The sequence below is a fragment of the Scyliorhinus canicula genome, chromosome 11 (assembly GCF_902713615.1).
Source record: "Scyliorhinus canicula chromosome 11, sScyCan1.1, whole genome shotgun sequence".
In the NCBI taxonomy this organism is placed as follows: Eukaryota; Metazoa; Chordata; class Chondrichthyes; order Carcharhiniformes; family Scyliorhinidae; genus Scyliorhinus; species Scyliorhinus canicula.
This window is the reverse complement of record NC_052156.1, coordinates 140,804,102-140,827,332: the sequence shown is the minus strand read 5'-3', so window position 1 is coordinate 140,827,332 and position 23,231 is coordinate 140,804,102. Positions and strand designations below refer to the sequence as shown.

Genomic DNA, 23,231 nt, shown 5'->3' with positions numbered 1-23,231 from the left:
GCTGGTTTACCTCTGTATCACATGCTGCTTCTGCTGTTTGCCATGCAAGTAGTCCTGAATTGTAGCCTCATTCTTAGGTTTGTCTGCTGCTGCTCCTGCAATCTTCATTGGACCAGCTATTCATTGGCTTGATTTCAAGGGCAGAGTGAGGGATATGCCAAGTCATGAGGCTCCAGATTGTAGGTGAATGCAATTCTGCTGCTGCTAGTGGCCACATCACCTCATGGAGCCAATTTTGACCTGCTAGATCTGTTCTATATCTATCCCATCTAGCACAGTGGTAGTGTCACCCAACATGGATTGTATGCTTAGTGTCAAAATGGGACTTAGTCTTCACAGGGACTGTGCAGTGATCACTCTGTCAGAATCTCTTAGAATTCGGCCAGCTTTGTCAGTAGTGGTGTTATTGCGTCACTGTCCACCTGCTCAGAGTAAATTCTGTGCCCGTGCCAGTGGAATGTCGTTCAATATGGAAGAATACCGATTCATCAGTTTACTGAGAGTTGAAGGCATTTGGCAGGAGTGTTTATCCATGTTTAACATGATGCCATGAGACTTCGTGAGGTACAAAATCGAGTTTAGAATTTCCAGGACAGTTCCCTCCTGACTATATATCATGTGTGCTGCTGCCTTCATTGGGTCTGCCATGCCGGTAGATCAGGGTATATCTAGGGAAGTGGTGATGTCTAAGATATTACAATGGCCATTGCAGGGTATGTTTCTGCAAATATGACCAGGTTTGTGAACAGGATTTTACAAAGTTGATAGGGAGAGGTGTGCCGTTGATGTTTCTAGTGTCCAAATCGATGCTAGGTCGTCCTTTTTGACTTTTCTGGAGTGCTTTTGTGCAACTAGTTTGTTAAGCAAATATATGAAATACATTCTTCCGTATTGTATGCCACCGACAGTCTATGGCCAAAATTATATTGCCATAAACAGTTGTGGTTAGTCAGTGATTTCTGTTGAATAACATTGGGTTAGTTGAGTAACAAAGGTTTAGGAGTCATTGGATGGACTAATGTGGGAGAGATGAAAGCCATTTGTGGAATTGACTGAAACAAATCTGGGACAGTAGAACAAATTAAATGTGCAGTTGTATTAAGTAATTCACCAAGGAAACTAATGTGTTAATAACCTCGAAACAGAATTTTGAAAAGCTGGGAAGTTCTAAACAATGTGCATGTAACCTATTTTAACTCCCTGGCTGACAGTACCTTCAGATACCATCACACTACCCCTCTGACCTCTTTCTGCTCAAAACTCTTTGTACTTTGCATTCTTCCAATTCTGGCTTCTTGGGCATTTCCAATTTCCTCTGCCCTCTGTTGGCAGCTTTGCCTGTTTCGGCCTAAACACTGGAGTTCTCTGTCTTTCCATCTCTCCTCTTCAAGTCTCTCCTTAAAACCTACCTCTGACCAAGCTTTTGGTCACCTTTCCTAGTGTTTCTTTGTGACTCCATGTCAAATTTTGTTTAATGCTCCATTGAAACGCGTTGGGCTATTTTTGTTACATTAAAGGCACTTTATGAATACAGGTACTTATAGAAAGACCACTTTAGCTAACTCCATCTTCATACTTTTGTAATTGCCTTTATTTAAGCTTAAGACACTAGACTTAAACAGACATTTCTGAGCCTGAAACTGAATGTGAATTTCTATCATGTTATGATCACGTGCCTGGATATCGCTTTGCTTAATTAATCCTGTCTCATTACACAGTGCCAGATTTAAAATAATCTGTTTCTTGGTTGGCTCTAGAATGTATTGTTCTCCGAAATTGCCCAAAACACACGCTATTAATTCTTTCCAGGCTACCTTTGCCAATTTGTCCAGTTCATATGAAGATTATGGGCGTCATGGTGGCACAGTAGTTCGCACTGCTGCCTCGGGCCCAATTCCAATCTTGGGTGACTGTATGGAACTAGTACTTCCTCCCCATGTCTGTGTCGATTTCCTCCATGTGCTCTGGTTTCTTCCCACAGTCCAAAGATAGGCAGATTAGGTGGATTGGCCATGCTAAATTGCCCCATGGTAACCACAGATGTGCAGGTTAGGTGGGATTAAGGGAATAGGGCGGGGGAGTATGCCTTGGTAGGGTGCTCTTTCAGAAGGTCGGTGCAGACTCAATCGATCAAATGGCCTCCTGCGCTGCAGTAATTTTATGGTTCTAAAATAGCCCATAGTTATTTCAGCACCTTTCTTCAACCATCCATTATTTCTTCTAGAGTAGTTAAGGAGCCCATAATCTATTCCCACAAGTGATTCCTTTCCATTGCTGGAAAGGAATTTCTGAACTCCAACTAAACTGTTGTAGGACATTCTGAACTCCAACTACACTGATTCTACATCTTGCTCTTCTCAGCCAAGGTTATCTCTGTTATAATCCTTTAATAATAATCTCATCCTTTAATAGTTGAGTAACCCACCACCTTTTCCTTTCTTCCTATGAAGGGAGAATCAATCATAAGGGGGGATCCTCCAGCCTCCCAGGTGCGCGTTTCTCAGCGGTGGGAAGCGGCGTGTCGTTCGCTGGTGATGGAATTCTCTGCTCTCGCTGCTGTCAATGGTGATTCCCATTGAAGCTACCCCAAGCCCGTTGCGAAACCTGCGGGTTGGGGGCATTGCTGGCGGGACCAGAGAATGATTATTTGGGGAAAGTACCAAAGGATCATCAGTACCGTGGTTAAAAAGACACTAGCATAAATCACTCAAGTAGAAGGGGGAGACCTAGATATTTTTTTTTGCGTGTTTCAGCACTAAATTGAGGTGGTGACGCTGCAACATGGCAGAATTCAACTTGATTGCCATTGTCTCAGTTCCAATTATGCTCCGATTGTGCTGATTTCAAACTCTGGGTTGTGGTAATTAGCTTGTAAGGATACTTAGATGCTAGTTCATGTTGGCAAAACAGGTGTAATTTAGATACAAAATACTGTCTGTGCCTATGGAGGAAAAACAGACCAGAATGTTTAATTGCTCGTTTTCACTTGGTTTGTGCGCTGTGGATTTTTCCTTTATTTCCTCACAGCAACCCATGGGCATTCATTTAATGGAGCCCTCTTCTATTTTGCTTAATGATGTTTATGTCTCTATTCAATGCAGAATTACTGTTGTGCTTTATTCTATGTTAATAACTCTATACTATGGTAACTGGCTATTAAATATTTCTAATCCTAGAACAGATGGGAAAATATACAAATATAAAATGTTCATACTGTTCATTAAAATAAGAAACAAAGTTTTTGCACTTGTACCTTTCACCTTTTCTTAATCACCAACATTGTTTTGAGACTGCCAAGGAGAGGTGTTATAAAGTAGCAGCTGCCTTCTGATGTTGAACAAAGGTTCAGTGTAAACTGACTATTTTTCCAAACTTTCTCCCAATGCATTAGGTAGTAACATGGCTCGGGCAAGATGCTTAATTTCGTCTCTGGTTTTTGGGATGGCCCAAATTAATTAGTGGCGGTCGTTGGTTCGGTCTCCAGTCAGCTGATTTCAGCCAGTGTTCGTTATTTTAGCCTCTGATTTAGGGAAGGGAAAATCTACCAGAATTCCTGCCCCTGTCAGTGATCCTTGTTTGAAGTGTACATTTATTGATTTGAAAACATTGGATTGGACTCCTGTGGTTAAATACTTTCTTGATATTTGCTGTCTGGGCTCACTTAATAAACTCGTGAGGTATCGGCGCTCGTGGAACTGTAAATCAGCATGAAAGAATAGCTGCAAGAAGAAAAGTGACAAACAAGAAATTTCTACTGGGAAATATTTCTGTGCAGCAGTGTGGGGTGCTTTGCAGTTGTAACCATGGGCAGCACAGTAGCATAGTGGTTAGCACCGTGGCTTCACAGCGCCAGGGCCCCAGGTTCGATTCCCTGCTGGGTTACTGTCTGCGCGGAGTCTGCACGTTCTCCCCGTGTCTACGTGGGTTTCCTCCTGGTGCTCCGGCTTCCTCCCACAGTCCAAAGACGTGCAGGTTAGGTGGATTGGCCATGCTAAATTGTCCTTAGTGACCAAAAATGTTAGATGGGGTTATTGGAAACGAGCAATTAAACATTCTGGTCTGTTTTTCCTCCATAGGCACAGACAGTATTTTGTATCTAAATTACACCTGTTTTGCCAACATGAACTAGCATCTAAGTATCCTTACAAGCTAATTGGGTTATGGGGATAGGGTGGAAGGGAGGGCTTAGGTGGGTCTGTGCAGACTCGATGGGCTGAATGGCCTCCTTCTGCACTGTACGTTCTATATTCTTTCATAGTGAACTGATTTTATTCACTGGTAAATTGTGGGAGTGAGTGGTGGAGGGAGTTTCAATGAACAAACTTGAAATCTTGTTTCAATTACTTGTGCTCTATCTTCATCTTCATAAAACATTAATTAACTGGCCTTGGGAAATTGCAAAGTAAAGATGGATATTTTTAGAAATCAAAATAATACAGGTGTTAGAACTCCTCGTTCTTGGTCTCGGTCATAACTCAGTGGTAGCATTTCCTGCTCTGTTAGAAGATCAGCATGTAATCCTAGCTGACATAAGAACTAGGAGCAGGAGTAGGCCATCTGGCCCCTCGAGCCTGCACTGCCATTCAATGAGATCATGGAGTCAGCTCCACTTTCCGGCCCGAACACCATAACCCTTAATCCCTTTATTCTTCAAAAAACTATCTATATTTTTCTTAACTGTGCGAGGAATTCTATACATTCACAACCCTTTGGGTGAAGAAGTTCCTCCTAAGCTCTGTCCTAAATCTGCTTCCCCTTATTTTGAGGCTATGCCCCCTAGTTCTGCTTTCACCCACCAGTGGAAACAACCTGCCCGCATCTATCCTATCTATTCCCTTCATAATTTTAAATGTTTCTATAAGATCCCCCCTCATCCTTCTAAATTCCAACAAGTACAGTCCCAGTCTACTCAACCTCTCCTCATAATCCAACCCCTTCAGCTCTGGGATTAACCCAGTGAATCTCCTCTGCACACCCTCCAGCGCCAGTACATTCTTTCGCAGGTAAGGAGACCAAAACTGAACACAATACTCCAGGTGTGGCCTCAATAACACCTTATACAATTGCAGCATAACCTCCCTAGTCTTAAACTCCATCCCTCTCGCAATGAAGGACAAAACTCAATTTGCCTTCTTAATCACCTGTTGCACCTGTAAACCAACTTTTTGCGACTCATGCACTAGCACACCCAGGTCTCTCTGCACAGCAGCATTTTTAAATATTTTATCATTTAAATAACAATCCCTTTTGCTGTTATTCCGACCAAAATGGATAACCTCACAATTGCCAACATTGTATTCCATCTGCCAGACCCTAGCCCATTCACTTAACCTATCCAAATCCCTCTGCAGACTTCCAGTATCCTCTGCACTTTTTGCTTTACCACTCATCTTAGTGTCGTCTGCAAACCTGGACACATTGCACTTGGTCCCCAACTCCAAATCATCTATGTACATTGTGAACAATTGTGGGTCCAAAACTGATCCCTGAGGGACACCACTAGCTATAGATTGCCAACCAGAGAAACACCCATTAATCCCCACTCTTTGCTTTCCATTAATTAATCAATCCTCTATCCATGCTACTGCTTTACCCTTAATGACATGCATCTTTATCTGACAGTGCTGTAATAAGTAATTGTCATTGGAGGTTGCCTTTCGGTTAAGAAACAAAACTGAAGTTCCATCTGACTTCTCAGCTGGTTAGTATCCCAGGACACTTTTCATCCTCAAACAACCAATAGATCATGTTTATGGGATCTTGTTTTGTGCAACGTTTCTGTCATAATTCCCTAGGTTGCAACAGTGACTGCACTTCAAATGTATTTGTTTAATCTTGATTTCCTTCCTCCCTTCTGTCTGTCCTTTCTTCCATCCAACAATCAAATTTATTTTGTTTATTCTTAGGATGAAGCCAGATAACCGCTCAGATTTTCAAAGTATAGTTCAGAATATTTCAGTTTTTAAAATTGTATTTGACATGTTTTGAAAATATATACATTGCCTGGTTTTTAGATTTGAAAGTAAAATTGGCCTAACATAATAGTAATGTGATTGGATCATTGGATCAGTGCCTTTGTCTTCCTTATTTGTCCAGCACACTCAGACCATATGCAGAAAGTGTATGTGAGATAGTAAGTATCAGGTGTCAGCTCTTGCTCAGTGGAGCACAATTACCTTTGAGTCAGGTGGTTATGTCTCCAGGTCCACTCCAGAGACTTGAGTGCACAAACTAGGCTTACCTCAGTGCTGCACTATGAGAGTGCTGTCGTTCAGATGTGATATTAAACTGAGGCCCCAATTGCCTTGGGTAGATGTAAAAGATCTCGCAGCATTAATCTGAAGTGGATGTCCTTCCTGATGTTCTGGCCGATATTATTTTTTTTAAATTAATTTACGGGATGTGGGGGTCACTGGATAGACCAGCATTTATTGCCCTTCAGAAAGTGGTGGTGAGTTGCCTTCTTGAACCGCTGCAGTCTCTGAGGTGTAGATACATCCACAGTGCTGTTCGGGAGGGAGTTCCAGGATTTTGACCCAACAACAGTGAAGGAACAGCGATATATTTTCTAAGTCAGAATGGTGAGTGACTTGGAGGGGAACCTCCAGGCAGTGGGGTTCCCAGGTATCTGCTGCTCTTGTCCTACTAGATGGTAGAGGTCGTGGGTTTGGAAGATGTTGCCTAAGGAACCGTGGCAAGTTCTTGCAGTGCATCTTGTAGATGGTACAGATGACTGCCACTTTTGTCAATGAAATGAAATGAAAATCGCTTATTGTCACAAGTAGTCTTCAAATGAAGTTACTGTGAAAAGTCGATAGGAAGTGAGTTGCTTGCTATAGGATTCCTAGCCCTTTGATCTGCTCTGGTAGCCACAGTATTAATATAGCTAGTCCAGTTCAGTTTCTGATTAATGGTAACCTCCAGGATGTTGATTATGTGAGATTCAGCGATGGTAATGCTACTGAATGTCATGGAGTGATGGTTAGATCCCCTCTTGTAGGAGATGGTCATTGCCTGGCACTTGTGTGGTGCAAATGTAACTTGCCACTTGTCAGCCCAAGCCTGGATAAAGTCCAAGTCTTGCTGCAATTGGACATGGACTGCATCATTATCTGAGGAGTCATGAATGGCTCTGAACATTGTGCAGTTATCTGCGAGCATCCCCACTTCTGACCTTATGTTGGAAGGGAGGTAATTGATGAAGCAGCTGAAGATGGTTGGACCAAGGATACTACTACCTGATGAACTCCTGCAGTGATGTCCTGGACCTGAGAAGATTGACATCCAACTACCACAACGGTCTGCCTTTTGTGCCAGTATGACTCCAACCAGTGGAGAGTTTTCACCCTAATTCCTATCAACTCCAGTTTAGCTAGGGCTCCTTGATCCATACTGAATTAAATGCCCTCAAACAACGTTATTTTTATTATTTAGAAAATAGATTAACAGGTCACTGTCAAATTGCTGTTTGTGTGTAAATTTAATGTCAGATTTCCTGTATGGAAACCGTGACTACATTTAAAAATGACTTCATTAGTTGTAACATTCGAGTATTCTGAGGTTGTGGCAGGTGCTAAAAGGAAATAACTAAACACTAATGGGGCTCTGAAGGGGAACTTTTTCAGAAACTATGAATTGGACTGGGTTTCATATCGGGGACCTCCCCTTTAATCACAAATCAGTCAACGTAAAGAATCACAGACTGCAACTCTGATAAGAAGATGTTCTTTATTTTCAAGCTTGATAGACGCACAAAGGAGGGAGGTTTGAGGCAGTCTCAAATCTCTGAATTTACAGAGTTTCGGTGCAGTAATTATACATTTTTCAAAAAGTTCGTAACCCACCCCAGGTTGGCTTGGATCCAATCATGTCACTTAACCAATAAAATGTATTTTTTGTCTGCGTGATCACCTCATGATTTTTGAATGCCGTATTCATTGTCCACAGATAGTTTCCAGATCTTTCTTCTCTGTCTATCCTCGATGCCTGTATGCATTCTAGTCTATCTGGCTCTTAGCTCTAACTGGTTATAGAATTATGTGGAGATGCCGGCGTTGGACTGGGGTGGGCACAGTTAATCCTGAGAAGATGTCCATTTTTGGCCACTCAATGGGTGGTCATGGGGCTCTAATTTGTGCTTTGGGAAACCCTAGAAAATATAAGTCTGTGTCAGCACTAGCTCCTATCTGAAACCCATTGCAGTGCCCTTGGGCCAGAAAGCATTTACTGGATACCTTGGCTCTGATACAAGCAAATGGGAGGCCTATGACGTGACTTGCCTGGCAAGAACATATTCAGGACCTCTCCTGGATATACTTATTGACCAAGGGATGGATGATCAGTTCCTGGCCGCAGGACAATTACTCCCCGATAACGTCATCGCAGCATGTACTGACAAGAATTCACCTCGAGCTTGATTCACCTGAGGAAGGAGTAGTGCTCTGAAAGCCAGTGATTTGAAACAAACCTGTTGGACTTTAACCTGGTGTTGTAAGATTGGTTATAGAATTATATAGAATCATAGAACTTACAGTGCAGCAGGAGATCATTCGGCCCATCAAGTCTGCACCAGCCCTTGGAAAGAGCACCCTACCCAAGCCCACACTCCATCCTATCCCAGTAAACCCACCCAACCTTTTTTGGGACACTAAGGGCAATTTAGCATGGCCAATCCATCTAACCTGCACATCTTTGGGCTGTGGGAGGAAACCGGAGCACCCAGAGGAAACCCACGCAGACGCTGGGAGAACATGCAGGCTCTGCACAGACAGTGACCCAAGCCGGGAATCAAACCTGAGACCCTGGAGCTGTGAAGCAACTGTGCTAACCACGGTTCCATTGCCTACACCAAGGCTGCTTCGCTGATGAGAATTCCTGCTGGCTTGGCTGTTTGTGTGAATTCTGTATTTCCCATCTCCTTCAGAAATGTGGTAAAGTATCCCATTGTGCCTTGCAAACCTTTCGCAAGTGACTATATGTATATTTCAGTATTATTCTGCCTTAAAAATGCACTTCTGTCTAATTATAGGTGCCGCAATTTAGGAACTACATTTAGGAAGTACGTTTTCAACGATTGCTGTAGAGATCCATTCCGTAATTAACCCGGTTTTCGCTAAACTACTCTATATTATTCTTTTCTTTTATGCTTTCCCGGCTGTCGGTTTTCCCCCAATAGATCCCTCCTCCCTTCAGGCTCCATGAGTGAATAAAGATATGAAAGAACAACAGAAGTTTAAGAAAGAGGCGTATATTAAGTACATGGGTGGCAGTAGAAAATGAGATGAGCAATGAGATTAATGGAACGCGGGTCCCTGGCGCTGTGAAGCAGCAGTGCTAACCACTGTGCTGAGGACTACAACGAATTACAGCAAGACATCAGTAAAGTGCAGAAGGGGCAAATAAAGTTCAACAAAGATGAACGGGGCAGCACGGTGGCGCAGTAGGTTAGCCCTGCTGCGTCACGGCGCCGAGGTCCCAGATTCGATCCTGGCTCTGGGTCACTGTCCATGTGGAGTTTGCACATTCTCCCCCGTTTGCGTGGGTTTCGCCCCCACAACTCAAGGATGAGCAGGTTTGGTGGATTGGCCACGCTAAATTGCCCCTTAATTGGAAAAAATGAATTGGGTACTCTAAATTTATTTTTAAAAACGAACAATGATGAACATGAGTAGTATCTTTTGGTAGGAAAAATGGGGAGGTCTCTTCTTACTTGGGAAGTGCAAGTCTAAGTTGGATAATGAAACAAAAGCATCTCAGAGTACAAATACATCAATCACTATAAGTTGCCTTACAGGTTCATAAAAAAGCAAACCAAGCACTAAACTTTTTTCTCTAGAAGAATAGAATCAAAAAATAGGTACCTTATGCTAAGCCTCTATCAAAGCTTGGTTTGATCACGTTTAGAGTACTGCATGCAGTTCTGGTCACCAATTTTTTAAAAAGTTATCGGGGCACTGCAGAGAGCGCAGAGAAGGTTTACAAGGATGATACCAGAAATACAAGGGTATACATATCAGGAAACAATTGATGGGTTGAGTTCCTTTTCACATAGAAAAAGGCTGAGGGGCGACCAAAGAAAGCACTTCATAATTATGAACGGTTTTATTAGAGGAGTGGATGCAGAGAGAATGTTTCTTCTGCTGAAGAAGAGCATAACGAGAGGTCATCAATATAAGAAATCCAATAGGAATTTCAGAAGAAACTCCTTAGCCAAAGAGTGGTGAGACTATGGAACTCACTACCACATGGAGTGATTTAAGTGAGTTGTACTGATGCTTTTAATATGAAGCTAGACACAAACATGGAGAAGAGAATAGAGAAATGTAATGGGAGATTTAGAGGGGACAAGATGCGAGCAGGTTTGATGGGGAGCATAAACTCTGACATAGACTAGTTGGGCCGAATGCCCTGTTTCTGTGCTGCATATCCTATGTAATCCTAATCCTATATAAATACAAGTTATTTTTTGTTGCCATTTACTGCCGGGTATTTCTAATTTCTCCTCTTAGACTATTCCTTTAAAGTCTGAAGAAAAATATTTTTCAGCCTTTCCACATAACCTCTTTCTCTAATGCCAGGGATCAGTCTTAACTCCCCACTGCATTACTAGGATTTGAGTCTCTTTTTCCCCTCTCTAACTAAAGCAGCAGGCAAGCTCGGCACAGCATATGCATGACTTCATTTGAATTATAATCTGTTTTGACTACTTGGGTTTGCTATTGCTTTAACATTATCGATTGCTGCTCCACAGTGAGTTTGTTGAGCAGTAAAACTACTAAGATCTCTTTCTACTTTAAGCTAAAATTGTATCCTTTTTCAGAGAACTTTGTTAAAGACCTTTTGGACGTCCAGGTATATTACATTGCAAATCTTTTTTCGCCTCAAGCTTTGGTGCAGCCTTTAGATTCTGCACTACATTGATTTACTAATATCTATTTGATTGAATGTCAAGCTCTGCATTCTTTGGTGTGATAAGGAGGAACATCTCAGGCAGGTGTGCATGGAATGTTTTACATTATTCATGCTGTTTCCTGCCTGGAGGATGATTTCCTGTTTTCAAAGGAATTGGGAAGAATCCATAGACTGAAATGGCTGCCTAACCTCTCATTGTATTTTATTCAGTACTGACATTTGTAGATTTTGGACTCAATATTATGTTTAAGCAGCGGTGGCACATTTTCAGTATATAGAATTAGTAGATTCCCTGCTATGGTGATTGAACCATTGAGTTCAGCTCTTAGTCAAAGTTTTAATTGTTTTGAAGAATATCACCTCAGGCCATTCCTATAGATCTTCTTGCAGCTGGATCAACAGCAATTTCGGCAGTATTCTGTATGCAGGTTCATGCGTTCTAACTGGGGTATGAAGAAGAAAGAAATGCAGAATAGGGAAGAAGTAGGAAAACCTTCCAAAAGAACAAGGAAAACAATTAACAAGACATAGCAAATAGTTTGAGAAAAGCTACATGTGTAAACCTGATTGAAATTGAAGAGCCTACAGGAAATAGGTAATTTGGTTCTGCTGTTCTGTTAAAACTTGAAATTTCACAATGGTTGAAAAAAATGTCTCAAATTTGTTGAAGCTATAGATATTTTCTGTTTCATCTGCTTGCAGGTAACAGTGAAAAACGGAAACTTAGTACAGAAGAATTCCAGTTTAAAAAAATAAAGAAGAAAAAGAAAAAGAAACACAAGGAAAGTGAAAAACGGAAACAGCCCAAAATGTGCAGCAAATCTATTCAAACAATTTGTTCAGGGCTAATGTCAGAAATCAAAGAACAGCAAGTGACTTCAATAGAAGATGGGAATAGACTAGCCATTCTGTACCAAGAAGATGGAGTGCCCGAATGTGTGCCAGTAGAAAGCAGTGAACATCCCCCTAACTTGTGCAAAGATTCCACTGTTAAAAATAAAGGTTCAAGACTAGATCTGTTGGAATTCAGGAGATTTATCCACATAGAAGACCAGCCTAATGGAGGAGCTTCAGTGGTGCATGCCTACATGGATGAACTCTCTTCCCTATCTTTTGCGGAGATGGAGAGATTTTCAGAGGAGTTTGTGAACCTAACATTTAGTGAGAATAATAACTCTGCAGCCTATTATGTTATGGGTATTGTTCATGGAGCTGCTGCATATTTACCAGACTTCCTTGAGTATTTTGCCTATAGCTTTCCAAGCGCACCAGTGAAGATGGAGATCTTGGGAAAAAAGGATATAGAGACAACTACCATGTCAAACTTCAATGCTCAGGTAGGGTGTCTCTATGTGTTGTGTGTGTCTCAAATGGCACCAGAGGAAGTGGTGCCAGTATTAATGCTTTCAGTTAATTATTCATTAACTGGTTAATTTGGTTTCTTGATTTTTTTTCCCCTCTGTGCTAGACCATTTGAATGGTGGGGGGATGACAAATGGGGTTGGTGGCAGGAAGTGGCCTCACATATTTCTGATCTGTTGAATTATAGCTTGGGATGTCTCATTAAGGACTTTTATTGATGGCTACTGCTGTAAACTTGCTGATGGTAAGGGATTTTAAAAAAAACATTTTTATTTCAGTACTTCGATACTTCATTAAATGTTATAAACTACCCATTTGCTTTTCCTGCGCAATAATATATTGATGCAGTTGATCAAAGGAAAATTAAGCCTAATATGGATAAGTGCAGGCTGGTGTACCCCAGGATTGAATAGAACACCCCAGGTGGGAACTGGGTGAAACCTAGGAATGCACACCAAGTCTAAACAGCTTAGAGTTGACGATAAAACAAATAGGATGTGAATCACATTAACAAATTGATTAAATTAAAATCCTCAGAAGTTAGGCCAAGCCTGGAGCAGGCATAGAGTTCTAGTTACAGTAATATAAGGGTATGTGGAGATCCTAGAGATAGTGCAGAAGAGAGAACCGTTGGGCATTGAGGCACAACATGTTCTTTAATTTGCAAATAGATATCCACAGTTTAACTTGAGGTATAAAAATTAAACATAAAACTGAGATGGACCAGCCAGGTGGACTGCAGTAACCTATTTTGATCCTGCAGTTTTATTTTTAAATTATGTAACAGATTAAGCCGGCACTGCTTCAGGTTTGTGAAGAGCACATTTAGGGATGATCAGGTTGCTAGCAAGAAAAGGCAGGACACTGGAATGACTCAAAAAGTGGCCTGATGCTGTATTGGGAAGATAATGGGTTGGTAATCTTGAAAAATAAGACCAAATTAACTCTAGGAATTTATTTATCCAAAACTTAATTGGAAGCTAATATAGCAGTTTATGCAAAATATTTATTGTGAAATGTCTTGAAGGATTTGATTTGCTCTTTTAAGAGGGTATAGGGAGAAATTCTTTTTGGGGACACTTGCATTCTGAAGGACACATTCACCAGACTGGGCTTGCAGCAGATGATGAGAAAATCAATGAGGGGAAAACCCTTCTTGACTGTCCTCTCAAATCTACCTGTTGCAGATGCATCTGTCCATGACAGTATTGGTGGAGTGACTGCCACTCAGTCCTTGCGAAGACAATGTCCCATCTTCACACTGACCATACACTCCCATCATGTTGTGTGACATTGCCACATGTCACATGGGATTGATTGAGAACAGATCGAGCTGCTCATTAAGTAGGTTCTGTGAGCCATCAGCAGCAGAATTGTGTCAAATCATAATCTCCAACCACAAAGCCAGCCAGGTGCATGCATACTGGGTTGCCCCCACACATCCAGACGCACGCATACTGGAGTGCGTGCCCTCCACATCAATGCACATGCGCACTCCGAGGCACCACCCCACACCCGCGTGCGTTGTTAAACGAATGGATGCTGTGGTATGAAGAGACAAAAATTCAACTCCTTTTTACAAACACCTTTATTTCACTTTAACAGACTCTGCACTAAACTCAATCATCACATCACCAGATCCAGAGTCCACCTGAAGCCCCATTACATATCAGTGTCAATCATTGAACACTTAACATAAATGAGACAACTAATTGCAATGTCTCTTAACCCATTACTTAACATGCGTGCGACGGGTTACATGTGCCCACTGGGCTGCTCTCTCGTCTCTCTCTCTTCCCCCCCCCCCTCAAACTGGGCCTGCTCTGCGTGCAGACACACTGGAGCCACCCCTTTGCACACTGGAAGCCCCACCCTCCTCGCATGCCCCCTCTGTGGTCGTGCCCCCCCCCCCCCCACCTTCCGCATGCCTGCCCGCTCACCCCAACCCCTCCTCTTCTCCACACGCTTCTTGCCCCAAAAATGCCTTCAACAGGAATGTCTGAGCTGCCCCAGAGGCCCACTGCAACTAGGGCTGGCGATTCAGGGGCCAACTGGAGACCTGAGATCCTTACAATTCCAACCCCCTTCTTCTGACTATGGTTCCAAGCTCTAGGCATGGAAGCTAATAAAGCATGTTTACCTCTTCTGTGGCTGTACCCCACATGGTTGAGAACAGTTCAGTGCTACTTTGTGCAAACATACTGATTCGGAGCAGGAGATGGCCACTCAACCCTTTGAGCCAGCTCAACCATTTTGTAAGGCCATGGCTGGCTGATGTAACCTCAACCCCACATTCCTGGCTACCCTTGAGAACTTTTCACTCCAGGGCAGCATGACAGTGCAGTGATTAGCACTGCTGCCTCACAGCGCCAAGGTCCCAGATTTGATCCTGGCCCCGGGTCACTGTCCTTGTGGGGTTTGCACATTCTCCCCGTGTTTGTGTGGGTTTCGCCCCCACAATCTAAAGATGTGCAGGCTCGGTGGGTTGGCCACGCTAAATTGCCCCTTAATTGGAAAAAGTTAATTGGGTACTCTAAATTTAATGCCACATAAACTCAGTAGTCACTGTTGCACTGCCTAGCAGTCTGTTGTACTTCGAGCAACTCGTGGTACATTCAGAGCCTCCTTGCTCAGATCTCTCTTGTAATTGAGAACAGACTGGTTCGATTCAATGATCAGCTTTGTCATGGTGATGTTAACCTCAAATCAGTCAACATTTTTCTGCTCAACCTTGAGGATTTACCAGGACGGGGTTGAGCTGGCGAGGAAGCGTGTGGCCGTTAATAAGGCTAAAGCTGTTCTGTAGAAGAAAGAAGTTCGGTTCGGGGTTGTGTACCCAGCAAGGTTGTGGGTCACATGAGTCAAAGGACTCCTACTTTTGAGGCATCGGAGGAAGCAGACACCTTTATTAAAAAGCATGGACTTGGGGCAGCACCGTGACAGTGGTTTGCAGTGCTGCCTCACGGCGTCGAGGTCCTATGTTCAATCTCGGCCCTGGGTCACTGTTTGTGTGGACTTCGCACATTCTCCCCGTGTTTGCGTTGGTTTTGCCCCCACAACCAAAAGATGTGCGGGGTAGGTGAATTGGCCACACTAAATTGGCCCTTAATTGGAAAAGAATAATCTAAAAAGAATTTAAAATGTGGGTTGGAAGGGTGTTGGGATATACCGTATATAGTTCATATTTGTTTTTCTGTTTGTGGGGTTGATGGGGAATGTTTATGATGAGGACTGTACTATGAGGAATATTTTATCCCTGAGATGGGCATTATCTGTTTGCTTAGGGGGGGGGGGGGGGGGGGGGGGGGGGGGGGGTGTAGTGAACTGGAGTGAGATGGGGGAGGAGCTGCAGACGTTGAACCAGTTTGGCAGGCTTAGCGTCTGGTTTGGAGCTTATGGGGAGGGGGTTTGCATCTTGGGTTTCGTTTCAGTTTGTGTATTTCGGTGGGAGTGGGGGGAGGGGTTAGTTTGCTGATGGTGACGGTCGGACCTTTGTTTCACTCTGTAGGGGTGGGGGGATTTGGCGGTCACCTTGGGAGGGACTTGGGCCTCTACATTATGAATTTTTACTTACTCCCTGACAGTGGAAATGGCTGATTGCGGATGGGAGGGGGGGCAGAAAGTGAGAGAGACCCCCAATTCGGTTGGTCACCTGGAACGTAAGGGAGTTGGGTGGCCCAAAAGTGGTCAAGAATTTTTGCACACTTAAGGAATCAAAATGCAGATGTGGTGTTTTGCAGAAGACTCACTTGTGGATAAGAGATCAGAAAGACTGCAGAGGAGGTGGGTGGGACATAATAATAATAATGATCGCTTATTGTCACAAGTAGGCTTCAATTAATTTACTGTGAATTGAACCCGCGCTGTTGGCCTAGTTCTGGATTACAGGCCAGCTGCCCTAGCGCACTGTGCTAAACCAGCCCCTTAGAACATAGAAAAATACAGCACAGAACAAGCCCTTCGGCCCATGATGTTGTGCCGAACCTGTGTCCTAGATTAATCATAGATTATCATAGAATTTACAGTGCAGAAGGAGGCCATTTGGCCCATCGAGTCTGCACCGGCTCTTGGAAAGAGCACCCTACCCAAGGTCAACACCTCCACCCTATCCCATAACCCAGTAAAACCCCACCCAACACTAAGGGCAATTTTGGACACTAAGGGCAATTTATCATGGCCAATCCACCCAACCACATCTTTGGACTGTGGGAGGAAACCGGAGCCCACGCACATGGGGAGGATGTGCAGACTCCGCACTGACAGTAACCCAAGCCGGAATCGAACCTGGGACCCTGGAGCTGTGAAGTAATTGTGCTATCCACAATGCTACCGTGCTGCCCTTAAGAACAAATTAATCTACACTCCATTATTCTTCTGTAATCCATGTACCTATCCAATAGCCGCTTGAAGGTCCCTGATGTTTCCGACTCAACTACTTCCACAGGCAGTGCATCCCACTACTCTCTGGGTAAAGAATCTATCTCTGACATACCCCCCCGATATCTTCCACCATTCACCTTAAATTTATGTCCCCTTGTAATGGTTTGTTCCACCCGGTGAAAAAGTCTCTGACTGTCTACTCTATCTATTCCCCATATCATCTTATAAACCTCTATCAAGTCGCCAGCATCCTTCTCCGTTCTAATGAGCAAAGGCCCGGCACCCTCAACCTTTCCTCGTAAGACCTACTCTCCATTCCAGGCAACATCCTGGTAAATCTCCTTTGCACCTTTTCCAAAGCTTCCACATCCTTCCTAAAATGAGGCGACCAGAACTGCACACACTACTCCAAATGTGGCCTTACCAAGGTTCTGTATAGCTGCATCATCACCTCACGGCTCTTAAATTCAATCCCTCTGCTAATGAAAGCTAGCACACCATAGGCCTTCTTCACAGCTCTATCCACTTGAGTGGCAACTTTCAAAGATCTATGAACATAGACCCCAAGATCTCTCTGCTCCTCCACATTACCAAGAACCCTACCGTTAACCCTGTATTCCGCATTCATATTTGTCCTTCCAAAATGGACAACCTCACACTTTTCAGGGTTAAACTCCATCTGCCACTTCTCAGCCCAGCTTTGCATCCTATCTATGTCTCTTTGCAGCCGACAACAGCCCTCCTCACTATCCACAACTCCACCAATCTTCGGTCAGCAAATTTACTGACCCACCCTGCAACTCCCTCATCCAAGTCATTAATGAAAATCATAAACAGTAGAGGACCCAGAACTGATCCCTGCGGTACGCCACTGGTAACTGGGCTCCAGGCTGAATATTTGCCATCCACCACCACGCTCTGACTTCTATCGGTTAGCCAGTTCGTTATCCAACTGGCCAAATTTCCCACTATCCCATGCCTCCTTACTTTCAGCATAAGCCTACCATGGGGAACCTTATCAAATGCCTTACTAAAATCCATGTACACTACATTCACTGCTTTACCTTCTTCCATGTGCTTGGTCACCTCCTCAAAGAATTCAATAAGACTTGTGAGACAAGACCTACCCCTCACAAATCCGTGCTGACTATCCCTAATCAAGCAGTGTCTTTCTAGATCAGGGGTGGGCAAACTTTTCCGTGCAAGGGCCGCATTCAGAAATTCACAATTCACAAAGGGCCGCATAGTATATTAAGTAAAATAATTACGTCACCCGGTTATGATTCTGGGCGCCTCATATAGAACATAGAACAGTACAGCACAGAACAGGCCCTTCGGCCCTCGATGTTGTGCCAAGCAATGATCACCCTACTCAAGTCAACGTATCCACCCTATACCAGTAAGTAACCCAACAGCCCCCCCACCCATTAACCTTTAAAAAAAAAATTAAAAAAAAAAAAAAAAAAATTTTTTTAAAAAAAAATTTTTTTTTTTTTTTTTTTTAATGACTTGGTGGGCCGCAGAAATACCTTTGGCGGGCCGCATGCGGCCCGCGGGCCGTAGTTTGCCCACCCCTGTTCTAGATGCTCTGAAATCGTATCCCTCAGTACCCTTTCCATTACTTTGCCTACCACCGATGTAAGACTAACTGGCCTGTAATTCCCAGGGTTATCCCTATTCCCTTTTTTGAACAGGGGCATGACATTCGCCACTCTCCAATCCCCTGGTACCACCCCTGTTGACACAGTGAGGATGAAAAGATCATTGCCAACGGCTCTGCAATTTCATCTCTTGCTTCCCATAGATTCCTTGGATATCCTTGTGCTTCTCTCGGGCTTTGATGGAAGGGCCCCGCGAAGAGGCAATTTTGATTAAGGTCACCAGGATCGTGGCGGATCCTAATGGTAGATACATGCTGGTCAGTGGGTCTCTGGCAGTATTTTGGTGGTACTGGTAAATTTGTCATTTATTAAGAATCTGTTGGCTTCCACTCGCAATCTAGATACGCACCAGGAGTGGCGAAGGCACATTGGCCTTTATAGAATCCCTACAGTGTAGATGAGGCCATTCGGCCCATCGAGTCTGCACCGGCCTTTGTTCCGATGGAACACCCTACATAGGCCTAATCCCCTGCTCCTAACCCCATAACCCCATTTGGGCAGCACGGTAGCACTGTGGCTTCACAGCGCAAGTGTCCCAGGTTCGATTCCCGGCTGAATCATTGTCTGTGCAGAGTCTGCACGGTCTCCCTGTGTCTGCGTGGGTTTCCACCGGGTGCTCCGGTTTCCTCCCACAGTCCAAAGATGTGCAGGTTAGGTAGATTGGCCATGATAAATTGCCCTTAGTGACCAAAAAAGGTTAGTGAGGGGTTATTGGGTTATGGGAATAGGGTGAAAGTGAGGGTTTAAGTGGGTCGGTGCAGACTTGATGGGCCAAATGGTCTCCTTCTACACTGTATGTTCTATGTATAACCCCTCCTAACGTTTTGGGCAATATTAGTATGCCCAGTTCACCTAACCACATCTTTGGACTGTGGGAGGAAACAAGAGCACCCGGAGGAAACCCATGCAGACATGGAGAAAGAGCAAACTCCACATAGTCACCCGCGTTTGGAATCGAACCCAGGTCCCTGGCACTGAGGCTGCAGTGCTGACCACTGGGTCTCCCATAAAGAGCAGATAACGAGGGGAGGTATGAAGATTTCTGCACCCAAGCAATAAGCAGTTTTCATTCTTTCCCCATGCGCACTAGGTCTATTCCAGGATTGACTTTCTACTGGGTAGGTCCTTGCTTCCTTGGGTTAATGGGGTGGAATATTCGGCAATAATAATCTGATCATACTCCACACTTTGGACCTTGTGCTGGAGATGGATCCCATTCAGCGCCCGCCGTGGAGGTTAAATGAGGCATTACTAGCAGAGAAGCGGTTTTGTGAGCGCGTGTTTGCGACCAAAGAGGAATATATTAAGTTTAATAGGAACGATTAGGTCTCCCCCTCCACAATTTGGGAGGCACTTAAGACGGTGTAAGAGGGGAGGTAATCTATACAATACATTTTGATATGACTGTGAGGGCGGAACAGCAGTGACTGGTGGGTGCGATTTTGGAGATGGATCTCCACTATTCTGAGGACCCTATTCCGGAGTTGCTAGCAACTCGGAAGCAACTGCAAATGCAGTTTGATCTGGTACCATGAGGAAGGCAATGGGCTAGCTGCGGCGCTCGACGGGGGTGGTTTATAAATACGGGGAGAAGGCAGGCCTTCTTTTGGCTCACCAGCTGAGATGGCATGCAGCTTCCCAAGAGATTGTTCAGATTAGAGGCTTGGCAACAGCTTGGTGTCCTTCCAAGGGAGGAAATTGTGGCGTTTTTTTACAGGGATGTCTATAGATCAGAGCCCCTGGGGACTTGATCAGACATGTCAGACTTCATAGATGGGTTGTCCTTCCTGTGATGTGGAGAGAGAGAAAGGAGGAGTTGGAGGCCCCGTTAACCCCTGAGGATGTGCTGAAGGGTATTGGGCTGATGCAAACAAGTAAGGAGCCTGGCAAATTTTATAAGAGGTTTGCGAGCCAGTTGGTGCCATTGATAGTCGATGTGTTCAAAGATTCTTTGGTTGGGGATTCATTGCCCTATACTTTTGCAGGCCTCTACCTCCCTCATCTTGAAAATGTAGAAGGGCCCCACGGAATGTGGATCATATAGGCTCTTATCTCTTTTGAACATGGACACCAAACCACTTGCCAAAGGTGCTAGCGCTGCAATTGGAAGCCTGTGTCTGAGAAATAACTGCAGAAACCAGACTGGCTTTGAAGGACCCCGGTTGTCAGCTAATATACAGCGTGTGCTGAATGTTGTCCTCTCCTCTAGCCCCCGAACCAAGGTTGATTATATCTATGGATGCTGTGAAAGCATTTGACAGGGTGGAGTGGGGAGGACCTCTTTGAGGTGCTTGGGAGATTTTGATTTGGGCAGAAGTTCATTTCATGGGTTTGACTATTGTATAACGCCCCTATAGCCAGTATATGCACTAATGCGATGAGTTCAGGGTAGTTTCTATTGAGTAGGGGTAGGAAGCAGGGGTGCTCTTCATTGCAGCTCCTTTTTTTAAAATATAAGATTAGAGTATCCAATTCTTTGTTTTCCAATTAAGGGGCAATCTAGCCTGACTAATCCACCTAGCCTGTACATCTTTGGGTTGTCATACTACTTTGCTCCCATTCTCCCCAGTGAGATATTCCACAAACCTGGTGGTGACTTCTACTTTAAGGATATGGAAGCAGTTTAGGCAGCATTACAAGCTGAGCGCCATGTCATTGGTCCCTATCTGCGAGTGCCATTTGTTCATGCCGTATGATTTGGATGCAACTTTTAAGTCGTGGGAAGGAAAGGGCCTTTAGTATTTTGGGGATCTCTTGATGGAGGGACGGTTTGCCATTTTGGAGGAGCTTTCGGCGGAATTTCAACTGTCCGGACTATACTTGTTCCGCTACTTCCAATTACGTAATTTTGTCCGGAGGGCATGTCCCACATTTCCCTTAGTGCAACAACCTTTCCTGCTATGAAGATTCCTTTTGCTGGTGGAGTCTGGGTTGGGGGCATTAGGTGAATTGGACATTCTGAATTCTCTCTGTGTACCTGAACAGGCACCTGAGTGTGGCGACTAGGGGATTTTCACAGTCATTCCATTGCAGTGTTAATGTAAGCCTCCTTGTGACACTAATAAAGATTATTATTATTTCAAAGATTTACCGGCAGATCATGTAAATAGAAGCTGTCTCGCTGGACCAGGTGAGAACAAAGTGGGAGGGTAAGCTGGAACCTATTTTGGATGAGGATGTGTGGTGTGAGGCCCTTCTTAAGGTGTCCTCCTGTGCGCGACTCAGCCTGATTCAGCTCCAGGTGGTTTGCTATGCCATTTCCGAGGGCATTTTAGAGTGAATCACATTGCTGTGGGTCTAGAGTTGCATGTAGGCCAGACCAGGTACGGGTGGCAGATTTCCTTATCTAAAGGAATTGATGAACCAATCAACAATGGTTTCATGGTCATCATTAGACTTTTAATTACAGATCTCCACAAGGAGGCACAGCTGAGGACGTGGGTGGAAAGGCTGTGTACTGACGGGGAGACTTCCACATTTGGCTCTCTTTTTCGCATTCTTGTTAGCCAGCGATATAGACAATTAAAAATAAACCACATAAATGCAAAAAACTTGCCAACACTTCGCCCACACACAAGATGCACCAGATTGACTTGTTTTACACAGTAGTGTAGTTTGTCTTTTTGTTGATGCCTTATTCTGAGGCTATATATTTTAGTTTAAGGAAAGGACACTGAAAATGTTGATTAAAATAAATTCCATTTATTTTCCTTGGTATTATTTTCCTGGATGACAAATACAATCAGTGAATCTCCTTCCTCTCCCCCCCCCCCCCCCATCCCCATTTCAAAGCCTCAGCTTTCACACTCATTCTTTTATCACATGCCCCAAAAAACAGGCATCAGTGTAGAGTTAACCACCAGGATCAAATTTAATCCTCAACAGATCACAACTGATTTGTGAACAGCGAAGTATCAAATATTGGACTGCATTGAAATACACAAGTTAATTTCAGAAAACTGAAATTCAAAAATGGGCAGTCAACAGCAGGTGCTAATACACTGAAGGAACTGAAATATATTTTGAAAATTCTTTTTACACTTGCTGCTGAAAATTTCGTCAATTTTTTTTTTAAAGGCAGATTACAATACCCAAATACCGTCTTCAAAGCTGATACAGTAGCAAGCATGTTGGCATCAACACAGCTTAAATGCTATAAATGGATGGTAAAATCAATCGGTGATTAATTACATGAAGTTCAATCGTCAGTGCCTCATTTTTGAGACCAACACTAGAGCAAAAAAAATGTTTAAAGCTAGCAAACTTAAAATATATTTTTATTAACTTTCATGCATTCGTAGGAAGATAAAGTAGTTTCAGGATATGTGCTCCCATTTACGTGAATGATCCAGATTTTTGTAGCATGTCTGTTTCCGATGATTCTTTGATCCCTGTGACTAAACGATCCCAATTTAACCCCAAATAGTTTGAAACTGAAATTCCCAAAGCATAAAAAAATGAACGTTTCACAGATATAGAGGGATGCATTTAAATGGTGTGTCGGGTGATAAATACCTAAGAAGTGTATGGAATTTGTTTAACTGCTTAAAATTTACAGTGAGCTTAATAGATGTTAAGCAAATGGCCAGTGTTACATTTCCAATTGTAGGCAGCCACTTGTCTAAGCGGTGTGGTGTAGTTCTTATATTAGAAATCCATAGAAGAATGTCCTCCTTTAAGCCTATTCATATCAGAAGACTCCTCTTCGAGTCTGCAGATTCCAAGGCATATTGTTGCCAGTTAAATAGTGTAGACCAGGTGGTCACATGGATGTTGATGGCGTGGGTACAAAACATATCAGGAACGTGGGAGTTTCCCTGGAGTGAGGGCAGAGATACAGTACGTAAGAGCTGCTCAGCTACTATTAATAAATATCTACTGTTGTTGGTCCCTGCTCACCAGTTATTCAGACCCAAC

At 43.6% G+C, this 23,231-nt stretch overlaps 1 protein-coding gene across 2 annotated transcripts in view; it reads left to right on the top strand.

The window, feature by feature from the left end:
• The window catches only part of LOC119973428 (lysine-specific demethylase RSBN1L-like), a 70,506-nt gene that overhangs the window by 9,811 nt on the left and 37,464 nt on the right, over nucleotides 1–23,231 (top strand). For both annotated transcript variants that reach the window (XM_038811530.1, XM_038811531.1), the window contains one exon: nucleotides 11,614–12,248. In XM_038811530.1, coding sequence (XP_038667458.1) covers nucleotides 11,614–12,248 — 635 coding nt within the window. The remainder of the gene's footprint in view (nucleotides 1–11,613; nucleotides 12,249–23,231) is intronic.